This window comes from Notamacropus eugenii, chromosome 5 (assembly GCF_028372415.1).
Source record: "Notamacropus eugenii isolate mMacEug1 chromosome 5, mMacEug1.pri_v2, whole genome shotgun sequence".
NCBI classification, from domain to species: domain Eukaryota; kingdom Metazoa; phylum Chordata; class Mammalia; order Diprotodontia; family Macropodidae; genus Notamacropus; species Notamacropus eugenii.
In genome coordinates, this window is record NC_092876.1 from 110,319,599 (window position 1) to 110,345,897 (window position 26,299).

Genomic DNA, 26,299 nt, shown 5'->3' on the forward strand with positions numbered 1-26,299 from the left:
AAACTGCCATTCATCACATACTGAATAGCTAGGAGTCTGTTATAGAATGTCTACAGATGCTCCAAAATCTCTCTGAAGCAGTTCTCTTTCACATGGTCACAACTCTCCCGGATGCAGGCTCCCCAGTCTCCTCCAAGTGGGAAGGTGCTTTCAGGGGCACCCTGGGCATATGCCAGCTGTATCCCCAACACCTAGGACAGTTGCCTGGCATAAAGTAATAATTAATATTTGCTGGCTGATTGTAGATGTGCCTATTCAAGTTAACAGTTCTAATTAATAAATTGCTGCATGATGAAAGATGGGATTAAAAATATTAAATCATTTTAATAATCATTTACTCATTATTTTACCTAATGTTTTTAGGTAAATCATTTAACTAAATAATTTAACTAAGACAAGTCAGTAGAAAGTTCTAAGTTTTTACAAACAGTAGAAATAGTTTAAGAGAGAACAGGCCTGAAATAAGATCTAAAAGCAGAAGATAGATTTTTTTTTTCTTTTTGGTCCAGACTTATGATTTCATTGGTGTCAGGAGCTCTTGGCAAGCCAACTCCCTCTAACAATGCAGACTGGCAACTACTTCACAACTTAAGTCTTTAAAGAGTTTCCTGGAGTACTGAGATGTTAAATAACTTACTAGTCCAGAGCCATACAGCCAGTAAGTATGTGTCAGAAGCCAGGTTGTTCTATCTCCTAGGCCTACTCTCTTGTCACTAAATCAAGCAATCTATGTAAAGATAATTTACCATTATTTAAAATTTGATTACTGAGAGTCTATGTCCCACTGTGCAATGTAAAGCCTTACTTCTTTATTAATTCTGATTTTAAGAAATTTTTTCAAGTATCATACTGTTATCTCAAGTTTATTTTTTGCATGTGTTGATTTCTCACCCTGTTTTTACATCAAATCAATTTTAAAAAAGAAAAACAATCTAAAACTCTATGATATAAACTAAGCATTAATTGTTTCCTCATCTAGATAAGTCACCTAAATCATCACCCACAGTTACTGCATTTGTACAACTAATTTCAATCAATCTAATAATAATGTATTTCTAAATGTGACAATTTTCTGTCCTTAAATCATCTAAATATTTACTGAGCATCAGTTATGTACAAGGCATCATATCAGACATTATAACACAATCCTTCACGTTATTCATTTAAGAGTTTTCTGTAGCCAACATGGCAATTTTACTAAGCAAGTAACTTTCCTTACCATTTTAGAAAATATAAATGCACTTTGGTTTCCCACATTCCCCTCTTTCAGTTTGCAAAGTATCAGACCAAAAATTCCATCTCCAAATCTATTATCTTCTCCCTACCTATAATAATTACTATATAAGAAAATTTAACAACCTCCAGAAAATCTCAAAAGTGACAAGAAAATTATATAAATAGCTTGTTGATCAGAATACAGGGATAAAGAACAGCAAATTCTTAATCTGCAGGTGGGTCCAAGTACTTCAAACACACCAAAAACTAGAAGAGTTATAGCTAGTGTAGAGTTCCCAGTCAGTTATTTTAACTAAAAGAAAACAGGATCCGGGATAATCTAAATGAAATGAAGATTCAAAAAAATGTAGTTTCAGAATGAAGTCAGAAATAAAAATACACTCAGATCCATCATACGTAGACCCAAACACTCACCACCCTCTCTGGCAATGCCTTCTATGGAGATGGCCCAGGATGGAATGGGTCTTTTAGGCTAAGGCCTACTAAACTGGGAGAAAAGGAAAAGATAATTTCCAAATGAGATAATCAACAAGCTTTTATTAAAGAGTTCACTATTCATTTTGGGGTATATTTATAAAACTTTTGGATTGCAAAAGTACCAAATTCATATGTGTGAGTGTGTATTCACACACAGACATACAGACACACACATATTTAGTCTTCAACCCCTACACACTCAGAAAGGCTACACCTTAATCTCTCCCTCTCGTTTATAAAAAAAAAAAAATCTCCAGAAAGCTCCCCATCTTTTCAATAACCCATTTCCTTGTTTAATACACCTTATCAACAGTACTTATATGACTATAACAGTCAATAGTATGAAGAAAAAAGAAGTTAAATCATAGAAAAGAAGGAAACATGAGCTAAAAGAATTTGGCAAATTTTAAGAGCGTAAAATGGGGACTTGGGAAAGGGTGTACACAAATATAAAAGAATAAGCTTTCTGGGAGAAAAAAAGAGATCTTCACTCAGTTGGCCCTCTTTATGCCTAAACATAGGGTTGGGGAAAAAGCAGGGGGGAAGTAGGGAAGCATATGTAACCATGAGGAGAACAGGTTGAGAGTAGACCCTAGAGGATGAGCGCCCTAGGCTGAAATAATTGGCTGAAACTAGAGTATTGAAAACAAAAAAGAAATACACGGTCTGCCATGAGGTCCAAAATATCGAGGCCCACACCTGAAGCTGGGTGTTTGGGAGGAGTTAATTAAGAAGGAAAAATAAGAATAAAATAAGAATAAAAATGAGTCAGTCTGTCCTTGTAAACAAAAATAATTTTTTTATTACTCTCTTTCTGTAACCCCTATAGTACACAGCACACTGTTGGTCATACATAAGTAGTAGACAAGTATGGTAATGGGAATATTTTTTTTCCTTCTGAATCCTTGAGATCCTGACCATACTATCCAGGAGTTACAGAGCCCTCTAGCCATGTTTTTGCCATAATATGTATTTCTCATTTTCCTGAGTAGGAAAGAAGAATTTAGGAAATAAACAGGAAGGAATGACTCAATTATATTTATTACTAGAGAATTATAACAAACAATTACCAATTTTTAGTGATTACCTAGTGGTCCAGCCTTCTGAGTGTTACTGCCTGAATTCATGGCTCATCTCCAAATCAGGCATATACTTGGCATGTCTACAATATAGATTCTTTCTAAGGTAAGAGAATATCAACTTACAGTAACACAAACTCTTGATATGCTGACATATTTAAAGATGTTAATCGCAGTTCTGCTGCACCCAGTCTCCCCAAGGATCCCAGGTACCACACCATCCAGTCTAACTTCCCCTCTGCCACAACAGCTGAGGCTAAGACTCCCACTGTAGCCTGCATATTCAGATTGGTCACCTCTTTAGCATAGATACTACTGACGAGTTTAGTGGTCCTTGAAGCTGGAGGTTTCAAGTTCAGAGCCCTCTCAAGTCACCAATTTTGGTCTGAAGCAAATAATGCAACTAGAGATCAAAAAACCCCAGACCAAGCAAGAGCAGTAGCAGTAAAGATTAAGTTATATTCTAACCAGAAAACTTTAAAAAAATAATAATATCACATAGAGATTAAAGGAGCAATAAATAATAAACATGGATGTGTATATACCATATATATATGTACGTATATGTATGCATGCACATAAACACCAATCACTGAGTGACAGTAACACAAGGGGGGAAACATTTTAAAAGCATTAATATTTAGAGAATTTCAACATTCCACTATCAGAATGAGAAGAAATCATAGTAATAAGTGCCAATAAAGAACTTTACAGCAATCATAAGAACACAAAAACAAGAAAGACTATCAAAGGACATTCAGAAAAAGAGGGGAAAACTGATGAAAGCAGGCTTGTACTTCCACAAATGGAGATACTGGAGGATCCGGATGCTCCTGGATGAAGTAGTTGACTGGGAACAGAATATTGGAAAGAAAAAGGAATTTATCAAAAGTATCTGGCATGGGCAAAATAAAAAATAGAAAAACATATCAATGTAATAGAATACAAATGCAAAAACAGAAACATAATATAAGCAAAAAAGAATTGTTTGATAAACCTATAGAAAATAAGGAAAAACTGGTTATCATGAAGGCACAAAATGAACAAATATCACACAAAAAACAACAACAATAAACTCCAGCTAAGGGGGCAGAGCCAATATGGCAGAATAAAGACAGGGATTCACTCGAACTCTCCCTCAAATACCTGTAAAAAATGAATCTAAACAAATTTTAGAGCTGCATAATCCACAAAAAGACAGAGTGAAACAAATTTCCAGCCCAAGACAACCTGGAAGGTTTACAGGAAAGGTCACAGGCCAGGTCAGCACATACCTGGCCCAGTGAGCCTGGAGCAGGCTTCAAGGGACTGAATCGAAGGGAACTGTGGCAGCTTCCAGACTTCTTAACTCACAACTTCCAAAGAAAACTTAGAAGGTCAGTAGGAAAAGTCTATTGGAGCTGGGTGCAAAAGAAGAACCTGGGTGTGAAAGGAGTGCAGTCCAGCCCTGACCCCAGCACAGTCCTGGAGCAGCAGTAGTGGCTGTTTCCAGAGTTCTCAACCCACAGATGGTAAGGGTATCAAACACCTGACCAGAAGGAGATTACAGGGGTCTCTCTGTTGGCACTGAGGCAGAATTCTAGTGCTTTGCCCATACTTGGATCTGGGTGGCAATCCTGGAGAGAGGAGGAGCACTGGCATAGCAGAGTTTGTGGCAGCAGTGGAGAGGGAATCCTCCTCACAGCTGCAGAGCAGAAAAGAGTGCTTGTGGTCCTTTAAAAGTAGAATTGACCAAATGGAAAACGAGGTCCAAAAGCTCACTGAAGAAAATAAGACTTTAAAACTTTGAATGGAGCAAATGAAAGTTAAGGTGTCTATGAGAAATCAAGAAGTTATAAAACAAAATCAAAAGAATGAAAAAATAGAAAACAATACGAAATATCTTATTGGAAAAACAACTAACCTGGAAAATAGATCCACGAGAGATAATTTAAAAATTACTGGGTAACCTGAAAATCATGACCAAAAGAAGGGACTAGATATCATCTTTCAAGAAATTATCAAGGAAAACTGCCCTGATATTCTAGAAGCTCAGGGTAAAATAGAAATTGAAAGAATCTACTAATCACCCCCTGAAAGAGATCCCAAAAGGAAAATTCCCAGGAATTTTATAGCCAAATTTCAGAGTTCCTGGGGTAAGGAGAAAATATTGCAAGCAACCAGAAAAAAAACAATTCAAGCATTGTCAAAATACAATCAGGATAACACAAGATTTGGCAGTTTCTATATTAACAGACAGGAGGGTTTGGAATATGATATTCTGGAGGTCAAAGGAGCTAGAATTAAACCAAGAATCACCTACCCAGCAAAACTGAGTTTAATCAATGAGGTGGGAAAAACTGACCTTCAATGACATAGAGGAATTTAATGTATTTGTGAGAAAAAACAGGAGTTAATAGAAACATTGTCTTTCAAATGCAAGATTCAAATGAAGCATGAAAAGGTAAACAGGAAAGAAAAATCATAAAGGACTTATTAAATTTGAACTGTTTACATTCCTACATGGAAAGATGATATTTGTAACTCATGAGACCTTTCTCATTATTAGTGTAGTTGGAGGGAATATATATAGACAGAAGGCACAGGGTGAGCTGAATAGGAAGGGGTGATAGCTAAAGAAGAAAATTAAGGGGTGAGAGAGGAAAGTACTGGCAGAAGGAGAAAGGGAGACATAGAATGGGACAAATTATTTCACATAAAAGAGACAAGAAAGAGCATTTCCAGTAGAGGGGAAGGGGGGCGGTGAGAGAGAATGAATGAACCTTACTCTCACTGAATTTGGTTTAAGGAGGGAATAACATACACACTTAATTGGGTAAGAAAATCTATCTTACCCTACAGGATACTGGGGTGGGGGGAGGGAATTGGGGAGGGGAAATAGAAGGGAGGACAGATTGGGAGAGGGGATAATCAGAAGCAAATACTTTTGAGGCAGGACAGGGTCAAGGGAGAGAACAGAATACAAGGGATAGGATAGGATGGAGGAAAATATAGTCTTTCACAACATGACTATTAAGGAAGTGTTTTGCATGACTACACATGTATAACCTATATCAAATTGCTTGCCTTCTCAATGAGAGTGAGTAAGGAGAGAAATTGGAACTCAAAGTTTGAAAAATTAATGCTAAAAAATTATTTTTACACACAACTAGGAAATAAGATACACAATGAGGTAGAGAAATCTATCTTACCCTACAGGAAAAAATAAAGGGAAGGGGATGAAAAGGGGGATGGGAGAGATAGAAGGAAGGGCAGATTGGAGGAAGGGATAACTAGAATGCATTCTGTCTTGGGGTCAAGGGAGAGATGGGGAGAAAATGTAGAACTCAAAATCTTGGGGAAGTGAATGTAGAAAACTAAAAAGAAGCAAATAATTTTTTAAAAAAATTAATTCAGCTAAATCATAATTTAAAATGTTCAGATTTTGGAAAAATGAGTCTGAAACTTTTTGCCAACTACATTGTAATATATGTGTGTGTATGTATGTATACCTACATATATACACTCTAAATATATCTATTCACATACATATATGTCTATGTAAAGTATAACTGGCTTCACTATCACTGAAGCTATTGCTAGACCTGCTCTGGTATAAGGAATTTCCTTACCAATGAAACCATAGGCTTAGTCTGGATCCCTATCCTATTATAATTTTGTTAATGTGTGTGTGCCTTCTTGGTTCATCCCTGTGTTTTCATTATCCCATTATGTCTCTATGGTTTTTATTTAAACTTGAAATCTATGTACCATGATTATGTACTAGATTGAATGCATTGGGTCCCCAAATTTTTAACCAAAATATATTTTAATAAAGCAAATATTTTATGTACCAAATGACTAACAAATGATGCATTGTGTCTAGTTGCTCTTTTGGGGGGGGGGGTGTATAAACCTGGTTTTTATATTCTAGACTTGCAAAAATTATAAAGTGTCATAGTCCCCTTTTCAGACAAAAGATATCTTTCCCATTTATACCATGAATAGTTTAACTAAACTACAGGATAAAAGAGATCATGTATTTAAACCATGTGTTTCTAATCTAAAAGTGCAACTGATCTTTGTCTGATAGACCAGGTGAAAGGGTACATATATATTCATACATGTGTAAGCAATTGGTATGACCAGAAAATAACTTGTAAAAACACTAATGCACAAAAAATAAACTCCCTAGCAACTTTCAGAGCACGTGTCTGTCATCATCTAAATGAGAATCCACTTAAATGCAAGCATAACTATGCTACCTCTGTCAGAGGTCAAAGGTTAGAGTCCAAAAGATGATTAAAAGCAAGTATGTCCAAGGTGGTGATGAAAATCCAGTCAAGTATTTCAATACAAATCCAGCTTTCCAGCAATAGATCCTATTTTCAAGTATAAAGATGCCTTTCTAAAATTAAAAAAAAAATCACAGAGCCATAAATAACAGTATTTTATCCATTTAATTGAGAAAAGATTAAATGTTTATACTATGTAATAAGTAATACTACTACAAATGTTTATATAGATTAAAAAAACTATTTTATTAATCCCAATAGTATCCTCATACATTTGAAAAACTAACACATATATGTATAAGATAGTTGATTTATTCCTATCTTACAGTACAGGAAAGTGGGGGAGAAGGGGATAAGCAGGGGGGATGATGGAAGGGAGGACAGTGGGAGGAGGGAGCAATTAGAAGTCAACACTCTTGGGGAGGGACAGGATCAAAAGAGAGAACAGAAGCAATGGGGGGCAGGATAGGATGGAGGGAAATAAAGTTAGTCTTACACAACACGACTATCATGGAAGTCATTTGCAAAACTACACAGATATGGCCTATATTGAATTGCTTGCCTTCCCAAAGGGAATGGGTGGGGAGGGAGGGATGAAGAGAAGTTGGAACTCAAAGTTTTAGGAACAACTGTTGAATACTGTTCTTGCTACTAGGAAATAAGAAATACAGGTAAAGGGGTATAGAAAGTTATCTTGCCCTACAGGACAAAAGAGAAGATGGGGATAAGGGAAGGGAGAGATGATAGAAGAGAGGGCAGATCGGTGACAGAGGCAATTAGAACGCTCAGTGTTTTGGGGTGGGAGGAGGGGAGAAATGGGGAGAAAATCTGGAACCCAAAATTTTGTGGAAATGAATGTTGAAAAGTTAAATAAATAAATTTAATTTAAAAAAAAGATAGTTGATTTATTTAGTCCACAAAACATAAGTTTGCTCATTTATTATACTGAATGACATTTACACATTCTGTTGGGTCTAAATAAATATTAAGAAGATAATTCTTGGTTTGTATATGAATTCACAGGCTCCCTACAGTAACTGTAGTGCTCTAGGAATTGAAAACCCGCAGGTGAAAGTCCACTGCTCTACAGAGTTAAGCATACCAGGGGTTCAAAAAGGCATCACTCTCGATTTAAGTAGGAAGGTATTATTTTTGGCCAACATGTTAAGTGCAAATAATTGAAGATCTGTCATATGAAAGAAAGATTTGATCTATTCTGTTTGGCCCCAGAAGGCAAAACCAGAAGCAATGGACAGAAGTAGCCAAGGGGTAAATTTAGGCTTGATCTTAGAAAAAAAGTCCTAGTCATGAAAACCATCCCCATGTGGGATGACCTCATGAAGTAGGGGATCCCCCTCTTTAGAGGTTGTCAAGCAGAAGCCAGAAGATAAGTTTTCAGATATGTTACAGTGGGGATTCCTTTCATGTATGAGTTGATTGAGATGGTGGCTAAGATGCCTCTCAACTCTCCAATTCTATGATTCAGAAGTTCCTTGTGACTTTTTTTTTAAAGGAGGGGAATGGAACCAGGAACAAAAAAGCAATACTAGTAATAGTAGTAATAAATAATAATAATTACCATTTACACGGTACTTTAAGGTTTGCAGTTTTCACATCTGAATCTCATAATAACCCTGGGGGGTTATACCTCACAATAAACCTGGGAGGTGCTATAATAATGCTCATTTTTAGACAAGAAAACTGAGGAAGGGTGAGGAAGGCAAATGACTTGCTCTGGGTCACACAGCTACTGGGCATCTGAGGCTGGATTTGAACTTAGGTTTTTCTGACTTCAGGTTTCGTGCTCTTATCCACTAACTGTCTGTATTCAGTGTCTTCTATTGAAATAAATCCTCATCTTCTACTGCCTTCCTAACAACACTGAGAGACTTAAATTTCACGGAAGCCATATCTGGAAAGACTGAAGGCTTTGCATTAGCTTCAGAAATTAAAGAAGAAATGGTGGTACAAGTAACCACTGGGAAATAAGGTAAACCCACCCTAAAGTTATTGAAGATAATGAATGGGGAAAATGATGTATACCATTTCAATAACCACTGCTTTATATCCAACAACTACAGACTATAATAGATAACCTGTTGATCTCTGATTTCTATACATAGTATCTCAACTACAGGTTTATTTTTCTAATATCTTTTGCACTGGGTTTATTGTATATAATGAGGGCTGGTCATAGTAAAAATTCAAGACTAAGGCTTTCATGCTTCGGTATGTATAGCCCGTTGTAAATATAAATGACCAAAATGTAAGTCTGTCTGTGGACATCAGACAACTCATCCTTGTATGAATCTGTCTGCAGGGAGAGATCTAAAAATTACTGTTTTTCTTTCAGTTTCACTTCCTTCTCTAGTTTTGCAGAATATGAAAGCAATATGTGTAAGGTTTAACAAAACAGAAATGAAAATAGACACATCACCTTCAGAAAACAGTTGGTAGGTCCCAAGAATTAAATAGAAACTGGTTTTGAGAATTCTCTAATTTTGTAAAAAAAATATATGTATATATAGTACATTTATAACTTTTAACTTCCTAGTACATTTATATAATGTATTAAGATTCTCCAAGCTCATTGCACATGTGATTTCATTTTACCCTATCAACCTCATAAGGTAAGTATTACAAGGGTCATCGTCTCCATTTTTGCCCATGGTCACAAAGCAAGTAAATATCAGGGGTAGAATTCAAAATCAGGGCCCTCTTTGTCTAAATGCAGTACTTTCTTTACTACTGCATTATTCTGATTCTCACAAAAAGTACATTTCCTTTCAGTCTATTTATATCTGTCATCAACCATTTCAAGATTATCAGTTCAGATGCATAAAGATGCATAAGAATCTTAAAGAAATCATGGGGAAAAAAGTGAAAAGGAAGAGAATCCAGCAGGACAAGGTCTCCAACTATACTGCAGAACAGTAATCATCAAAAAATTTCATACTGCGTAAGAAATAGTGAGGCTGATCAGATTAGGTACACAACACACAGATGTAATGAACACAGTAGCCTAATGTTTGATAAACTCACAGATCGTAGCTACTGAAGTAAGAACTCACTGTTTGATGAATTTGCTGCGAAAACTTGAAAACAGTGTTAGCAACTAGGTATAGATCAGTATCTCACAATGTACACCAAGGCAAGGTCCAAAAAGGTACATGATTTAGACTTAGATACAAAGGGTAGCATCATAGGTGCTACAAAGGTAGCATCATAAATATATTAGAGGAGTAAAAAAGAAACTATCTATGGACAAAGAAAGCATTCAAGATCAAACAAAAGACAGAGGATTACAGAAAGTGAAATGGACAAAATTACATAACATTTAAAAATCTTTTGAAGAGATAAAATCAATGCAGCTAAAATGAGAAAAGAAACAGGGAAATAAGGGAAAAAAATCTTTGTTTTGTTTTTTGTATTGTTTCTCAGATAAAGGTCTCGTTTCTAGAGAAATAATTCAAATTTTTAAGACTTAAGAAGTATTTTTCACTTGATAGGGATATGAATAAACAGTTTTCAGAGGAAGAAATCCAAGCTATCAAAAGACACATATAAAAATTCTGAGTCACCAATAAACGGAGAAATGCACATTAAAACAGCCCCGAGCTTCTAACTCATACCCCTCAGACTACCTAACAACAAAAAATGAAAATGATAAATGCTGAAGGGGCTGTGGGAAAACTGGTACCTTAACTTGCTGTTGGTAGAGCTGTGAATTGGAGCAGCCATTCTGAAAAACAATTTGGAACTTAAATTATCAATACTCTTTGAGCTAGCAATACCACTATTAGGTGTAAATATGATCAAAGAGATCAAGGAAAGAATATGACCTATATATACACAATTTTCATAGCATCCCTTTTGTTTTTATTTTGGCAGTGACAAAGAACTGGAAACTGAGGGAGTGCCCATGCATTAGGGAAGGGCTGAATATTATATTAATGTGATGAAATACTATTATGTTGTAAGAAATGATGAAAGAGATGGTTTCTGAAAAACCTGGGGAGACCTGTATGAGCTGAAGCAGAGTGCAGTAAGCAGAACCAGGATAACAATAATGATGCAAAGACAAACAACTTTGAAAGACTCAGAAAAAGAAATGATCAGCCATGATTCCAAAGGACTCATGATGAAACATGCTAACCACCCCCTGACAGAAAGATGATAGGATAGTGCTCAAAGGGCAGAATTAGATATTTTTTGGACATAGCTAATATAGGTTTTTGTTTTGCTTGACTATATATGTTTGTAACAGGGAAATCCCTGTTTTTCTTGTGTTCTCAATGGGAGTGGAGGAGGAGGAAGGGAGATATGATGGATATATATAAACAGAGATATAATGTTGAGGAGAAAGTATTTTGTAAAACATGAAATGTTACATAAGCAATTTATTATTATTTGCTTCTCACCAACACAACACACTAAAAAGATAGACAAAGTTTAACAAAATGAATCATTGAAAAGGTTGCTAGATTACAAGAAATGCTATTTTAAAATCATCAGAGGCCAGTTACTCATAGATGTTAAGATACTTTCTATGAAACCCATTCAAAACTCCAGTTATTCCAAGGGTCAAATACTTTAAGACACTGTAGAAGCACATTTTTTCCCTTAATCTCATAGGACCCCATATGGTAGATCAGATATCCTAGTCTCCCTATAAGCTTCCACAAAGGAGGCACTAATGGTCCATGCCCAGATACAGAGTGCCACAGTACTTACTATATGCAGTGTTCTGCTAATCCTCAGAACAGACTGAATTTAGTCTGCATCAATGCTAACACAACAGAGATATTCATTCACCTGGTCAGTACATGCCAGAGACACGACATCCACATTACTGCTGACATCTAGCACTAGGGTACATTTCCTTTCATGAGCTGTGTGAAAATAACCATTTTGAAACTGAACTGGTGACTCTGTGAGGTGAAGTATTCTTAGTGGATCCTATGCTGCTCAACCTGATATTAATATGGGACTTGAAAGTTTATACAGTGCTTTCTTTACCACAATCCTGTGAGCTGAGATAGTGTGAGAACTTCATGCCTATTTAATGGCGGGAAATAAGCTTCCTTCGAGAACTTCAAATTCACACTGATGTAACCCAAATAATGGGCATCCATCCAACCCACAATGGCTGAGCCTCCACACAGATTGTAAAGATGATCTCTGGGGAATTTTTTTTCACACAATTACTGAAATACAACTCATTTGAGATTCACTATCCAATATAGTAGGGCACTCTACATCTTCAATTTTCATTGCTATACAAAGTCCAATAAGCCTAGGCAAAAAAGACTCAGGAAAGGGCTTTGGAAAGTCACAGCTTAGGTTTCTCATGGTCTGTAATGATTCGTGTCTCAGACTTCATCACCACTTCCCAAAGCTGGTTGGTTCCATGAACATCAGCCTCAGCCAAACTAGTTCTCCATTCATCCCCTGAGGACATCTGGCATAGGCAAGTCCATCCAAAGCACTGTTATAAGAGAATGCAGCTGTGCTGCCTGGGCCCTGCTTTTCCAGCTGCACTTTATGGGTGGTACTTGACTGTCATGTTGCTGTGGCCTCTGCACCCCCAATCCCTTGTGCTCTCAGAGGAGCAGTTCTGTCACTGTTCTTTTTCTCAACAAATTTTCCCCATGCTCCTCTCTGATGGTACTGTGTTGTTTTCATGATGAAAACATGAAGTGATGTTGAGACAGCTGAAGCCCTTTTTTTTCCTGTAGCTAAACACAAACTCATTCTCTCTCTCTCTCTCTCTCTCTCTCTCTCTCTCTCTCTCTCTCTCTCTCTCTCCCTCCCTCCCTCCCTCCCTCCCTCCCTCCTACCCCTTCCATCTCTTTCTTTTGTCCTTTGCCTCTAAAATTTCACTTTTTGCCACAATTCATCAAAGCCAATCTACAAGACCAGTCCAAGTATCCTAATGAGTAGCCTTCATCCAAGAACACTTGAGGTCCACTTGAGACAGTTTAATGCGCCCATCTCTAATTCCTTTGATTCTCCTCTGACTGCCAAGCTCTAAAGCTTCCTTTTCATACAAAGGAAAAATTCCAAGGGCTTCTATTTCTCTTATGAGTTGGGGATTGAGGAACTAGACATAGGCTTGTTGTGCATTCTCCAGATTGTCCAACTGCCTTTCATGGCAAACATTCCCTCACTGTGATCTCAAGATTCCATGACTTCAGGCCAAGTACGAAATCAAATGCAGGTCCCTTGAGGTCTTCCATCAGCCTCCTCCACATTTTTCTTCATCTCATTTTCCTGACATGGCTAAAATACTTTGCTGGCATGTCCTAGGCTAGGGCTTGAATGGTTGCAACCCAATAAGGGTTGAATGCTATCTTGGGAAGGTTCTTCTTAGCATGAGATAATGATTTCCTTGAATTTGTACTAGCAACTGTCTAGGCTGCTCACTTCTCTAGCTGTCCCTAATGTTTACTTCCCATTTTCCCATCTCCCCCATATAAGTTTCTCTTTATTTTTAAATTTCTATATTCTATTTCCAAAAAGCTTTTGAGCTTTCATACAATCTTCTCATCTTCTGAGAATGTTCTAGTGATCAGCTGTTGAGCATTTTCTCAAACTCTTAACTGATAGGATTTTTTTTTTAATGAAAAGACAATAGAAGGAAGGCCAGAGGAATCACAGACAAGTAGGACAGCTTTGAAAGTTACAAGCTACAAACAAGATAAATAGGAAATAATTAACAAATTATTTATTAGTAATTATTAGAACTATAGAAGGTGGAATTTTACATGGGACTTAAAAGAAGGCAAGGATGCCAGGAAATGAAGACGAGGAGGGAAAGCTATTTAGACACAAAGATAAGCCAGTGAAAATGTCCAGAGTTAGGAGATGGATTATCTTGTTCAGAGAACAGTAAGTAATGGACTTCAGAGTTCACTTAGTCCAGTCCCTCTACCTCCATTTTATATACATGAGACACTGAGGTCCAAAGAGATTGCTAAGCAACTTGTCCAGTATCACACAACTACTAAGTGACAGCGGCAGAATTAGAATCCAGGTCCCTCTGCCTCTAAATTCCTATGTTGCTTCAATGTTACTACTGTATAAAAAGCATTTACTGAAGACTGTAACACAAATGTAAGCATATTAACATCAGTGCATTTGCCACAGATACCACAAATGATCACATCCTGTCCATTCTATGCCTGTTTCAATCCTCAAATCAGGAAACCCTGCTAAGGCTGACATTCATTTTTCAATTAATTCCCAGCTGAGCTGTCACCAGTCTATAGGAAGTCAATATCTGATCACAAACATCCTGGCTACTAGTGAAATGAGAGTTGAATACTGTGGCATTGACCCATAGCTGTTTTAGCTAACACTGTAGAAACTTAAGAGTATTCCTCTTCTGGTTGCAGCTTCAGGGACCAAAAAGAAGGACAGCAGAACATCAGGTTTGGAAGTCCAGGCACTGTCACATCAAAGAATCTAAAGTTTTCTGAGTCTCCATCCCTGCAACTTTCTCACCCCACCCCCAGTCCAACACCAGCAATGAAACTGAGTACAAGATAAAATGCTCCAGAGACAGCTATGCCCATGTGGTTCAGCCTGTCATAAGACAAGTTTCTGTAGTGGCAGGGGAAAGAATGCTACTTTTCTTCACCATCCAAATCTAATCTATCCCCTAATTTCTATCGTCCTGCTTGATGTCTCTGCCCTTCCATTTCTTCCAATTACATCTCTGTAGGTACTCACTTAAAAGGCAGATAAAGTTATGGTAGGGAAGCTGGGAGGCCTCACTAAACCTGCTTCTAAAATATGATGAATATTTTTAGTCTCTCTTCTAAGGTGTTCGTATTTCTGAAAGCATTTCCTCTAATACCGCCTTATTTTCCAGCCAGGACCACAGTATAGAACAATGTTCCAGGTACTCTGAGGAAATAAAATGGGAACAGAGGCAGGTCTTGATATCTAGGAATTTATAATTTAATAAGGTAATTGGCGGAAAACATATATAAAACTACAAAAACTGCTGTCTAACTTCCTCCAAAATGCATGACTAGCAACCATTACTCTTGGCCAGGGTCCCTAACACTGAGTCTGTTATCGTTGAGGGGAAAAAAAAATTATCTTTATTTTCACTAACCTGTACCTGAAATTTAACATTTCTTTCAATTATTGAAAAAACATTATTCTGAGAAGGGGTCCACAGGCTTCCTCAGACTGCCAGAGGGATTTATGACACAAAAGTGATTTGCTTTCAGCAAACAAGCAGCTTTTCCTTTGGTTCTAGATGTCTCCTAGAAAAAGAACATTCCTCAGAGAAGAGAATCTTGAACTGGGACTCAGTAGCCTTGATTCCATTCCTGAATTTGCTAATTACCAGCTACAGATGCTAGAAAAGAAATTATTAATGTACTGTACCTGCTTATTTGTCACAAGACAGAAATATTTTTTGCAACTCACAGAAATAGAATTACTAAAATTGTATAATATCCTGTGCAGTCTAAGGAAATTAATCAGATGGCTTGGCATAATAATACAAAACAATTTGTCTTTTAATACCGGTTACATACATATACATAGTGCATATCAGGTACTTCAGAGTCATCTGCATAGAGAAGATAATAAAACTCACAGAGTTGATGAGGTTACAAAGTGAGTGAGAGGAGAGGAGTACTGGGTCTAGCACAGAAAGAACCCTGGCAATACCACAGTGAGAGGGCATGATATGGTGCTAAGCCAGAAGAGGAGACTGAGGAATGATCAAAGAATAGGTACCAAGTCACTGAGTAACAAATAACAAAGTATAAATATGTTCAAGAAAAATTTTGGTCAGTTTTAAAATAGCTATAATGAGTTAAGAATCAATCCCTTGTGGTAAATCCATTGTCAAGTAAGAATCATGGAAGACAACAGTTATATTCTCTGACAATACACTTTGGCACTGCTACCAGAGAAAAAATAAGACGTGACAAGACACATCAAAACAAAATGTATTCCAGTCTTTTCTGCAAAGGGTCCAGCACCAGAACAAGGGTCTACTTAGCCTAATTTGCTTTCAACCCATCCTCTGCTATTAGTATCCACCACCATGCATTTTGTCATATTGTCCCCATTGATGCCTCCTTTGCCTTGATTCTGCTGTGTTTTGGTCACTTCATGCCAACAAATTATCTATGCCTTTTACTACATCCCTTTCATGATTCCTGTCCTCCTTTCCCTAACCTGTAGCCAGAAGACTGTTGAGTTGGTAAAATGGCACCTCCCTCATTGGGCACACTAATCACAAAGACTGATCACCCTAAATCTTTTTCTTTTATTAGGGCTATAAAAAGGATTATGAGATGTTGCAAAACTACTTAAATGCCAAGGGGGAAAGTGCTATAAAAATTTTTTTAAGTCAGAACTGATTACAGACAGTAGCAAGAAGAGAAAACTCTAGAATTGGGACACCTGTAGAGAACAAAATATGAAAATCTGATTTAGATAAAAATAAAGCACTTTACATACAGAAATAAACCAAAGATTTTTGTGGAATGCTTCTTTAGCTGGAAAGGATTTCTTAATATTGTGACTAAATTTATCATCTCATTGTACCAAGAAACAAGGATTTTAACTTTCATTTTTACATCTAGCTAGTCAAGTTTATGTAGTAATAAACAGGCATACAGAATAGACACTAAAAACTACTCTGAGTTCATGAATTAAATGCTATACGGAAATTTTAAGAAAACTAACTTCAAACAGCATATCCATACTCCTTTGCTTTGAGAAACATGAAAAATGTACACCATAAATTGAAGTGGATGATTTTTAATCTGGTCTAGTAAAGGGGACTCAAAAAAAAACCGGTGCCAATAAAATGCAGAGGTATTTTTCAAAGCATCTACTTAACAACTGGAATTCATAATGTTTTGGAAAAGCTTTCAGTTCTCATTTCTTTACTTTTCCTGGTGTAACGTTAATTAGATTTTCCCTACCCAGTAATAGGCCTCTAGTAATTTTTGTTAATTTCTATTGAGGCAATGGGTCAGAGGGTCCTGCCCTCTGGCTCTGACAAGTGTATAAATACTCTGAGGTGAGGTTTTGTTTGGGGGTTTACTCACTGGAAGTATTTGTTTGGCCAGGCCACGCAAGGACAGCCACCTTTGAAAACCCAGATCTTGGTTCTTCTCCCTCTGGGAACTACGTATGTATTGCTTCTGGTCAGACAGTTGAAAGCCCTGTCTGTTGATCTTTGTTTCTCTGTTTGCATTTTCTCTGAAGTTCAGGGTGCTGACTTTCTCCAATGAACTAGGTGAATTATACATGTGCCTGATTAAAGTGATTGTTGATTCCTCAAAAGTTGCTTTCCTTTTAGAAAAGCAGATCTAATAACCTGTACAGCAGGCCCTCCTGTGTATGCTGGGGTCCTTGCCGATGATACACTTGCTCATTTCAACACATTTAACTATTTATTACATGCCTCAAAGTGTCAAGAGAGTTCCATTCCCCTTTTATCTCCCTACCACTTCTATTCCATTTCCATGGTAGACCCTAACTTCACAAACAAAAAAAATATAAGCATCGTACCACACTTCTTCCTCCACTGTCTTTATGTAGAAAGGAAGCACCATAATCAATACAGTTCCAAATACACTTCCTCAAGTGGTAGCAAATGAAACATGCATTCTATCAGTTTCATACTTACAACTTAAAATTTAACGTTGCTGTTCCCTCTTAAATGATATGTTGTGACTGTAAAAATGTTATCAAGTAAAAAAAAAGCCATTTAAAAAAAGAATACTAAATTAGTAAAGATCAAACAGCATCAGGAAAGTAGTAAAGATATTAAATTTCAGGGGGTAAGGGGGTGTGTGTGTGTGCGCGCGCGCGTGTTCTCACCCTGAGCCTGCATGAAACCAAGGCAAGTGTAAAGAGGGAGTGGTTCTAGTTTGTTATGCACATGGAGAAGAGAAGTCTCTCTGATTGGCTGCCTCACCAAAACCCCAAGTGCATTCAAAAGGCATTAGTTGCTGAGGTTGACCCTTCTCTTTGACTGACTTGTATTTTTAACAATGTTCAGGTGAGAAAAAGAGGTAATGGTATAAAGGAAGAAGCCTTGGGCCCTCACCAGCCAAGACTGACATGCAGCCTGTGAATAAGGTTACATGTTCTTTGTCCCTATATTTGCTCTATTTTAAATGAAGGAGATTTGAAGGTATGACCTTCTGAGTCTTGTAAAGTCAAGAGGGTGAGCCATGGGTGGTCCCAGAGTGCGGGTACTGTTGGAGTTTGCAACTATCCAGTCCACTTCTGAGGTTCCAGGAGTGAGAAGCAACCTTCAGGGGGCAACCCAGTGGTAGCTGAGACAAGCAGTGAGGCTACAATTGGATGTTAACTTAATGGAACCAAAGTTGCGTAGAAACTGCATTAAGTCTGAGCCAGCTCCCCAGGGACCAAGGTATTTTAGTGCACTGTATTGTGAATGTATCTTTTTGCTTAATTTGAATTTCTTTCCCATCCATTAACAGGCCTGTGTGACCTACTTAAATCACATGGAAGTCTAAGTCACATGTGGTAGGAGGAGCTTGCTAAATGAGTGGAACAGGAAGGGTGGAGCGGAGCTGAGAGGAAATTGGTCAGACTAGTCAGAGCTGGGAAAGAGTGAGCTGGCAGCAACTAACATGAGTGAGTGAGCTTGTCTGTGATTTGTTTAAGGGAGTTGGTTTGTGGGAAGCCTAACAGAGGGAAGGCCTGGGGGTGGTGTTGCCCTCTGCATTGTTACTGTATCTAGATTTCTTTGTTACTATGATGGATTTAGTTTTCTGGTGTTTGAATAAATGTTTTGGTTCTGTCTTCCATGTGGAGAGTCTGTTATATTTTGCAATTCAGAACTGTGCTGGCATAGTCATGGCCACCGCAAGCGCTGTGAACACTGCATTGGCACTACATGCACCAAATGAAGTCTTGAGATGGGGTAATGTTTGTATTTTGTTCTTCCTATATCTTCAAAGTACATATATCCCTTAGTATAAGCCAGTTGATGTTAATTGATTATATGGAACTGCAGTGCTACTCATTGGCATTTAACAGTGCCGGGGGTGGGGGGAGGATCCTAACAAAATGAAGGATAAGGCTGGTAGCCTTGGAGAAAGATATCCACAATCCCTAGAGGTACTCCTAGAACCTTGAGGGGGGATGTAGCCAGCCTTGGCCAGGAAAAGTAAGGCCAGAATATTATACATCAAATTAAAAAAATAATAATAATATTTAACCTAAGAAGCAATGTCAAGTGGTGATTAGGGATCAGGTCTCTGAGACCGGAAGGTATCTGAGTTTTGAGTCCTGTCTCGGACATGTTCTGACTATGTGATCCTGGGTAATCCATACAAAGGGTTAATTTAATAAGTTAACTCTCAGTGCTCAGGAACTTTAACATCTTTAAGATGTTAAATTGCAAAGGTGTAGATCTGCATTGACAAAGGAAGTTCCTCATGAAGAGCTCCTTCAAACCAATGAAATCACAGATACAGTTAAAAAAAAAAAACCCTGCACTATAGAGCACTGAATAAAAATATATGGTAAGGTACTAAATGCCTAAACAAGCATATATTCAGCATTTACCATATTCCAGGCACTGGGCTAAGTGCTGGAGTACAAAGAAAAGCCCCCCCCAAAAAAAAACCCCACCCAAAAACAAACAAAAGAAATAGTCTCTTCTCTCAGGGAGTATATAAAGATGCTTACAATGCTATTTATGATGAAAGAGGAAAAGGTTCAAAATTCTTATTTTAAGAATATCATTACACAGCCATTTTTGGACATGGTAAATGTGTGTATTTGTTTTGCTTAACTATTAAAGATTATGTTTTTCTTTTTGAAGGGGGTGGGGGGGGAAAGCCATAATTTTACCACAAAAAAAGAAGAAGAAGAAAAGAGGATCATTGAAACTTTTTTTTTTTTAAGGTACAAAAGAAAACAGAAGGAAGTTGAGAAGGAAACTCAGATAAGCAGGTCAGCTTTGAAAGTAACGTGCTGAATTTATTATATACTTTTTTTAAAAAAGCAAACTATCACAAAATACAAACTCAGTTTTCACATATGATCTTTTTTGGTTCATGAAGATGTTACTTTTTTTGTAATTTTCACAGAAATGCTAATGCCAATCTTTCTCATCTAAAATGTCCTTTTCCACTATATTCCAAAGATACTAAGTAAAGAAGAAAAAAAAATCCACCTCCCTCTACTTTCTCTTGATCTTTTTTTTTGGCTAGTTCTTTGTAGATACTTATGGTTTCAACTATGTTTTTACAAAATTACTCTACTTCCCTCAAGCAGTCAGATTATTAATCTGCTAACCTCTCAGACACAAAATGAAAGCTCTGTACTTATTATTTGGAATTTAGCTTTTAGACAAGATGGCTATTATCCACTTTCTCCAACGTCCTGATAATCAAAAGATACTGCTAAAGAGATGTGAAATTAACCACAGTTTTGATTATAAAACCCAGAAGGAGGGAGAGTGCCAAAGTGGCTTCTCCCAGGTCCCAATCAAGCAGCCCTACTGCCTCTAATCACTCCTCTCCTAGAAGCCTAACACTTTCCAATATAATTCCCTTAGCTGAAGTTATGTTACGTCTTATTCTGAATGACCACTCATCAAAATTCACTACACAGGCCCAGCCCATCTTATCTCTGGAAGATGATGTCTGGCACTTAAACTCTGAAGACGGGGTCTATTCCCTGTGGGCAAAGGTGGTGTCTAAACTTTGGATCCTTAAACACTATGTTAAATCAGCATAGGCAAAAAGTGTCCCCATTTTCATCTCTGAGGAACAGCTCTAATATAATCAGGAAAGCCAGCTCAGAAAGTTTACCAAGCCTAGGCTGTAAGAAAAAGCAGCCTAGGAAAAGACTTAAAAGCTAGGAGGTGAAAAAAACAATTTAAAAAGCTGGGTATTGGAAAAGGGGCAAATACAGTGAAATAAAGATCACAAGAAGGAAGTAGGAAAAGTCAATCAAAGTAAGGAAAATCAAAATACAAGGCTTTGGGAATGAAGGATAAGAAGAGAATGAATTAAAAGGGGGAAGTGGCAAAAAAAAGAATAAAATATTGGATTTTTCTATAGATTTTTAAATACCTTTCATTAGTACTCAATCCTATCAAAATACTCAAAAACACATTTTCTACTCTGTCCATCTACTTTCCTTTCTATCATTAATTTCTTATTCCTTGGTTGACAATTTTTTTTTTAATGTTAAATGTACCTTTTCCCCAAGATGGCACCAAAGGCGAAGAAGGAAGTTGTTTTACCCCCCAAGAGACAGAAGCTAAGTCCAAGGCCTTGCAGGCCAAGAAGGCAGTGTTGAAGGGTGTCCATAGCCACAAAAAGAAGAAGATCCAAACATCCCCCACCTGCTGGCGACCCAAGACACTAAGACTAAGAAGGCAGCCCAAATACCCTAGGAACAGTGCCTCTCGGAGAAACAAGCTTGATCACTATGCCATCATTAAATTTCCCTTGACCACTGAGTCTGCTATGAAGAAGACTGGGGACAACAACATGCTAGTCTTCATTGCGGGCATCAAGGCCAACAAGCATCAGATCAAACAAGCAGTAAAGAAGCTGTATGACATCAACATGGCCAAAGTCAGCACACTGATCCAGCCTGATAGAGAGAAGGAAGCCTATGTCCAGCTTGCTCCAGACTATGATGCTTTGGATGTTGACAACAAAATTGGACTCATCTAAACTGTGTCCCCAGCTGTCCCATTGAACCTACAATAAAAAGTTTTCCCAGAAAAAGAAACAGACAAATAAATAAATGTTAAATGTAAAAGTTATGGTTGAAAGTTGTTTATACAGTGTTGTGTTTCTATTTTACCTAATAATAATAACTCCCATATCTCGTTTTAAGAACTACAAAGTACTCTCTTCATAATATTATTATCATGATTTTATAGATGACAGTACTGAGGTATCAGGGAGATTGTAAGATCCTAAGTGGCCACGATGAAATCCAAACCTAGGCCTTCTAACTCTGTGTTCAATGCGCTTTCCACTACACCAAGTATATTCTGTATATATTATCAATTCTTCGCATCCTAGTGCTCCATAGGAATCAACAAGTCACAAGAGCCCTAAATGGGGCTAGTAAGAAAAACCTATCTTCCTCGTGTTTTCTGATACAAATTAACTTTTCAGAAATTGAGAGTTATGAAACACCTCCCAAGTCTTTATTGAATTTAGACTTCTCAAAAGGAGGGGAAAATGCTGTCTGTTCAACAGAAACACCATAAAAGTACTTCAGAGATACTGACCAAAGTCAACAGGTCGATGAAATGACAGAGAGAAAAGTCCCATTTCTGATTGCTTTTATAACTTGTAACATATTTCTTAAAGGACATTGCCCATGTATATTTTGGGAAAAAAAGTCAAATAAAACTGATGTTAACAGAATTCCACCAAGGGTGGAGACAGGCAAACTTTATGTTTCTCAAAAATGTGTTCCCAAGAAATCCACCCCTCATCAAAACCAAAACATCCTGTTTCTATAAACAGCAAGTAGTGAATAATCTGCCACAGATTCTCCAAGGACCAGTCTTAATTTCATAAACACTGAGAGGGCAGAACCTTTGTTCCATTATTAAGGTACACACTAGTTGATAATACATCTCTCCATTTCCAAGGCTACTCAGGCAATGAAATTTTAGTTCCTCACCCCCAGCCCAAGCTCATCTAGGGTTTACTAAGCACAAGAGTCCATCACCAAATAGACCTGTGCCATGGAATAATAACCAAACTAAAGGCTCACTTTACCATTCCTTAGCAAATATAGCCAATACCCTACAATTCTACTTTTAAAATCCCAACTAAGTATTGTCAGGATTACTAGAATCTTGGCCTCCAGAGAATAAAGTACAGTGAAATGGAAATGACAAATATACTTTAAATTGGTAATCCTAAAAAGACAACAAGTTGAGCTTTATCTTTGAAATCCCAAATATTCACAACACATAATCTCACAGAAAGGAGCATACAACTGCAAAGATTAATCTCTAGTTTATCCGCCCCAACAAAGAATAACAGATCATAAAATAATAAACTTGCCAAGGACCTTGGGGATTATCTAGCCTAATTCCTTAATTCTTCAAATGGAAAAACTGGGTAGCAAAGAAACAGAAGTGGCTTATAAGTTTATAACAAAATCAAGAAGAGAAGCCATATCTCTGGACTTGCAGTCCAGGACTCATTCCATGACACCATGCAACAAAAGAATCCCTATTAACAAAAAGCTTCAAAGACATAGTTTCTGGTAAAGTTTTATTACTAGAGGTAGAAATAACACAGGAAACATAAAATTTTAGAAAGATAAAGGAATGATAAAATTATCTCAATTATCCAAAGGTAGAAAATTCTTCTCTATGATGGAAATTACTGATGGCAAAATAGAAAGATGTAATTCTATAAAAGTAAGGCTTTTGCATAACAAAAAGCATCAAGCTAAAACATTTTTAAAAGTTGGGGAAAATATTTTTTCAATAAAGATGTATGTAATACTGTAAAAATTCTGGTTAAAAATCTGATATCCGGAATCCATTAGAAAGAGATATACATTTCAAAAGTAACATCCACCTCTCAAAGGAATAATGCTAAAAAAAAGTATGAAAGGTAATTCTCAAAGAAGTAAACACAAATTATTAATAATCACCTTAAAATTCAAACTCTCCAATAATCAGCGAAACGTACATTCGAACAATATTATGCACATCAAATTGACAAGCATAATTTAAAACAAATCAATTTAATGTTGGCAGGGTTATAAGGAAATAATCAGGCATAACACTACTATTGGCAGAGTCTTGAACTGAAGTGACCTCTTTAGAGAGAAATTCAGCCGTGTACAATAATTAATCTTTTAACTCCAAGATTCCATTATTAATGTTATATTCTAAGAAGAAAATAAAACCTCTATATACAATAATACTCAGAGCAGTAGTTACAATGTGATGGCAAAAAGTCAGAAACAAACTATGCATATATTTACACATACTTTAGATTATAGTAAATCCCTTGAGGACAGGGACTGTCTTTTACCTCTTTTTGTATCCCCAGCACTAGCACATTGCCCAGCACATAGTAGGCATTTAATAAGTGTTCAATGAATAGAATAGTTTGTGTGTGTGTGTGTGTACACACACACATAATTTCCTTTTGCTGAAAGATACAATTTGTATTTGATGAAATACAAGTCTTATTGCTGTTTTAAAGGCTTAAAACTTCACTAAGATGTTTGGGTCATACTGTATAGTTTGGAGTTTATGTCTACTCATTTTCCTTATTTGACCATTTATTGAGATTACATTTAAAATTTCTATGTGTGTGTGCTTGCGTATGCTTAAGAAGCCTAAGAAAGTGTTCTAGGGCAGAAAGTTCAGATTTACTCTCCATGATCTTTCCTTCTTCCGCTATCAGGTAAGTCAGGCTAATGCCCCCTTGTCCTCAAAGGAGCCCCACCTTTGGGTTCTCACCTTTCTAGTTCATAGAGTTCTATTGCACAGTGACACAGAGGTCTCACTACAAGACCCAAAGTTATGGGCCAGCCAGGATAGGACTAGTCTATACTTATGTGATAATCTCCCCTCCTCTTTGGCCTCTATTGCTAATAAACCAGAGTGGAGAAGCTTCAGATTTCTCCCAATATAACACTCAGGCTGACTTCCTGAAAAGGAACTTTGTTCCCAGAGGACTCATTTATTGGGACTACAAGGCACCAAATACAAATTATCAGTCAAAATGCATTCAGTCAATAAACATTTATTAAGTGCCTACAATGTGCTAGATATTGTGCCAAGTGCTGCACTTAATTAAATGCATTTAAGCTTTTCCATTATCCAAGATAAGTTGGAAAAGTCTCTCAAAAAGCAGTAGCATAGTTGTTTTTTCCAGTATGCAATCATCAATTCAATTTCATTAGATCAAGAATGTTCAGAAGGACCATTACTCATTACTCAAAAGAAGATATCTTGGAATTCTGACTTAAAACATATTTAATCCTGTCAAAATAAAAAATAAGCATTACCAATTCACAACCTAGTTCCTATCTAGAATGATAACATACGGAAAGAAATGTTCATGCTGCTCAAGGAACTGACATTCCCAAATGACAGGTCTCTTTTATTATCATTGGTGAGTTTTTGTTCCCTTTTCTTTCTTTTTTTTTTTTTTTTTTTGGTTGAATGAAAATTAAGATTTGGTTGACTCATTCCTCCTTCAATTGGCAAAATATTCTAGGATATAAGGAGCCAAAAAGGAAAATGTGAGAAAACTCCTTTTGAGACTATTAGAGTATTTGATATTGGTTATTCTCAAGCCATAAACCTGATCAAAATAAGAGACAAAAATATTTTTAAATCGATGACTCTAGCATTCCAGCATTCAGAGACAAACAACTACATATAGTTTGTAGAGGGTAAAACTAAACGTAAATAAAATCTCTAAGGCAATGGAAAGAGAGCACTTCAGTAGAGAGAATGTCATAAAATAACCCTCTGGCTGGAAACTCAAACCAAATGTTCAAGCCAAATTACTTCTAATGCTTTACGTTCATATCTCCCTTTACTAGGAAGCTTACACTGCACAGTGTAGTCATTTTCTACATCTATCTTTTAAATAAGAGTGACTTCTAAAGTACTTCACAAGTTAACCTAAATCTTTTTCCAAAGCTAACACTCTGCTACCTGTGATGTTCTTAGGACCTAACTCTTTACAGTTGGATAACTTAAATTTCCAAGGGAGGGGGCAACATAGATGATTCTGAAACTTTTCATTTAAGAACTTTGACTACTACTTAGATAAGAACCCCTATCATTTTCCTATTCCCAAAGTTTATCAGAAACGATATGGTGGGCTTCAATATAGACGCTTATTGAATTATTTTAAAATTAAGTTAAGGCCAGGGTAAAGGTAGAGGTCAGAAAAGATAATGTGTATGGCTACCGACTCATGTTGTGGCCTTTGTACCCCGCTGTTATTGATCACATCATGCCTAAAGAGATTTCACTTAACATACTTTCCTTCTTCTTTTTACGAAAAAGTTTTTTTTTTTTTCAAAAAAGAAATGCTAATCTTTTCACTGGTATTTGAAAAAACAGATTTCTACAAAAAAAAATTCATTACAGGTTTTGTTAATCCATCTAATAAGTGTGTTTAAAGCCACAAAACTCTAATAAGCTAAACACCTTTCATTTGGATAAAATTCCTGCTT

The 26,299-nt window shown here is 36.8% G+C and overlaps 2 protein-coding genes across 6 annotated transcripts in view; one reads left to right on the forward strand and one right to left on the reverse strand.

Moving 5' to 3' along the window:
- LRCH1 (leucine rich repeats and calponin homology domain containing 1) overlaps positions 1-26,299 on the reverse strand; it is a 240,975-nt gene that overhangs the window by 184,964 nt on the left and 29,712 nt on the right. The gene's annotated exons all lie outside the window — the stretch shown is intronic.
- Positions 21,286-21,868, forward strand: LOC140503180 (large ribosomal subunit protein uL23-like). Its single transcript, XM_072606982.1, has one exon. It carries the CDS (start codon positions 21,286-21,288, stop codon positions 21,781-21,783), a length of 498 nt encoding a protein of 165 aa, XP_072463083.1. The 3' UTR covers positions 21,784-21,868.

Excerpts from the sequence above, each read along its gene's own strand:
- LOC140503180 (XM_072606982.1), top strand. The coding sequence starts at position 21,286 with ATGTTAAATGTACCTTTTCCCCAAGATGGCACCAAAGGCGAAGAAGGA.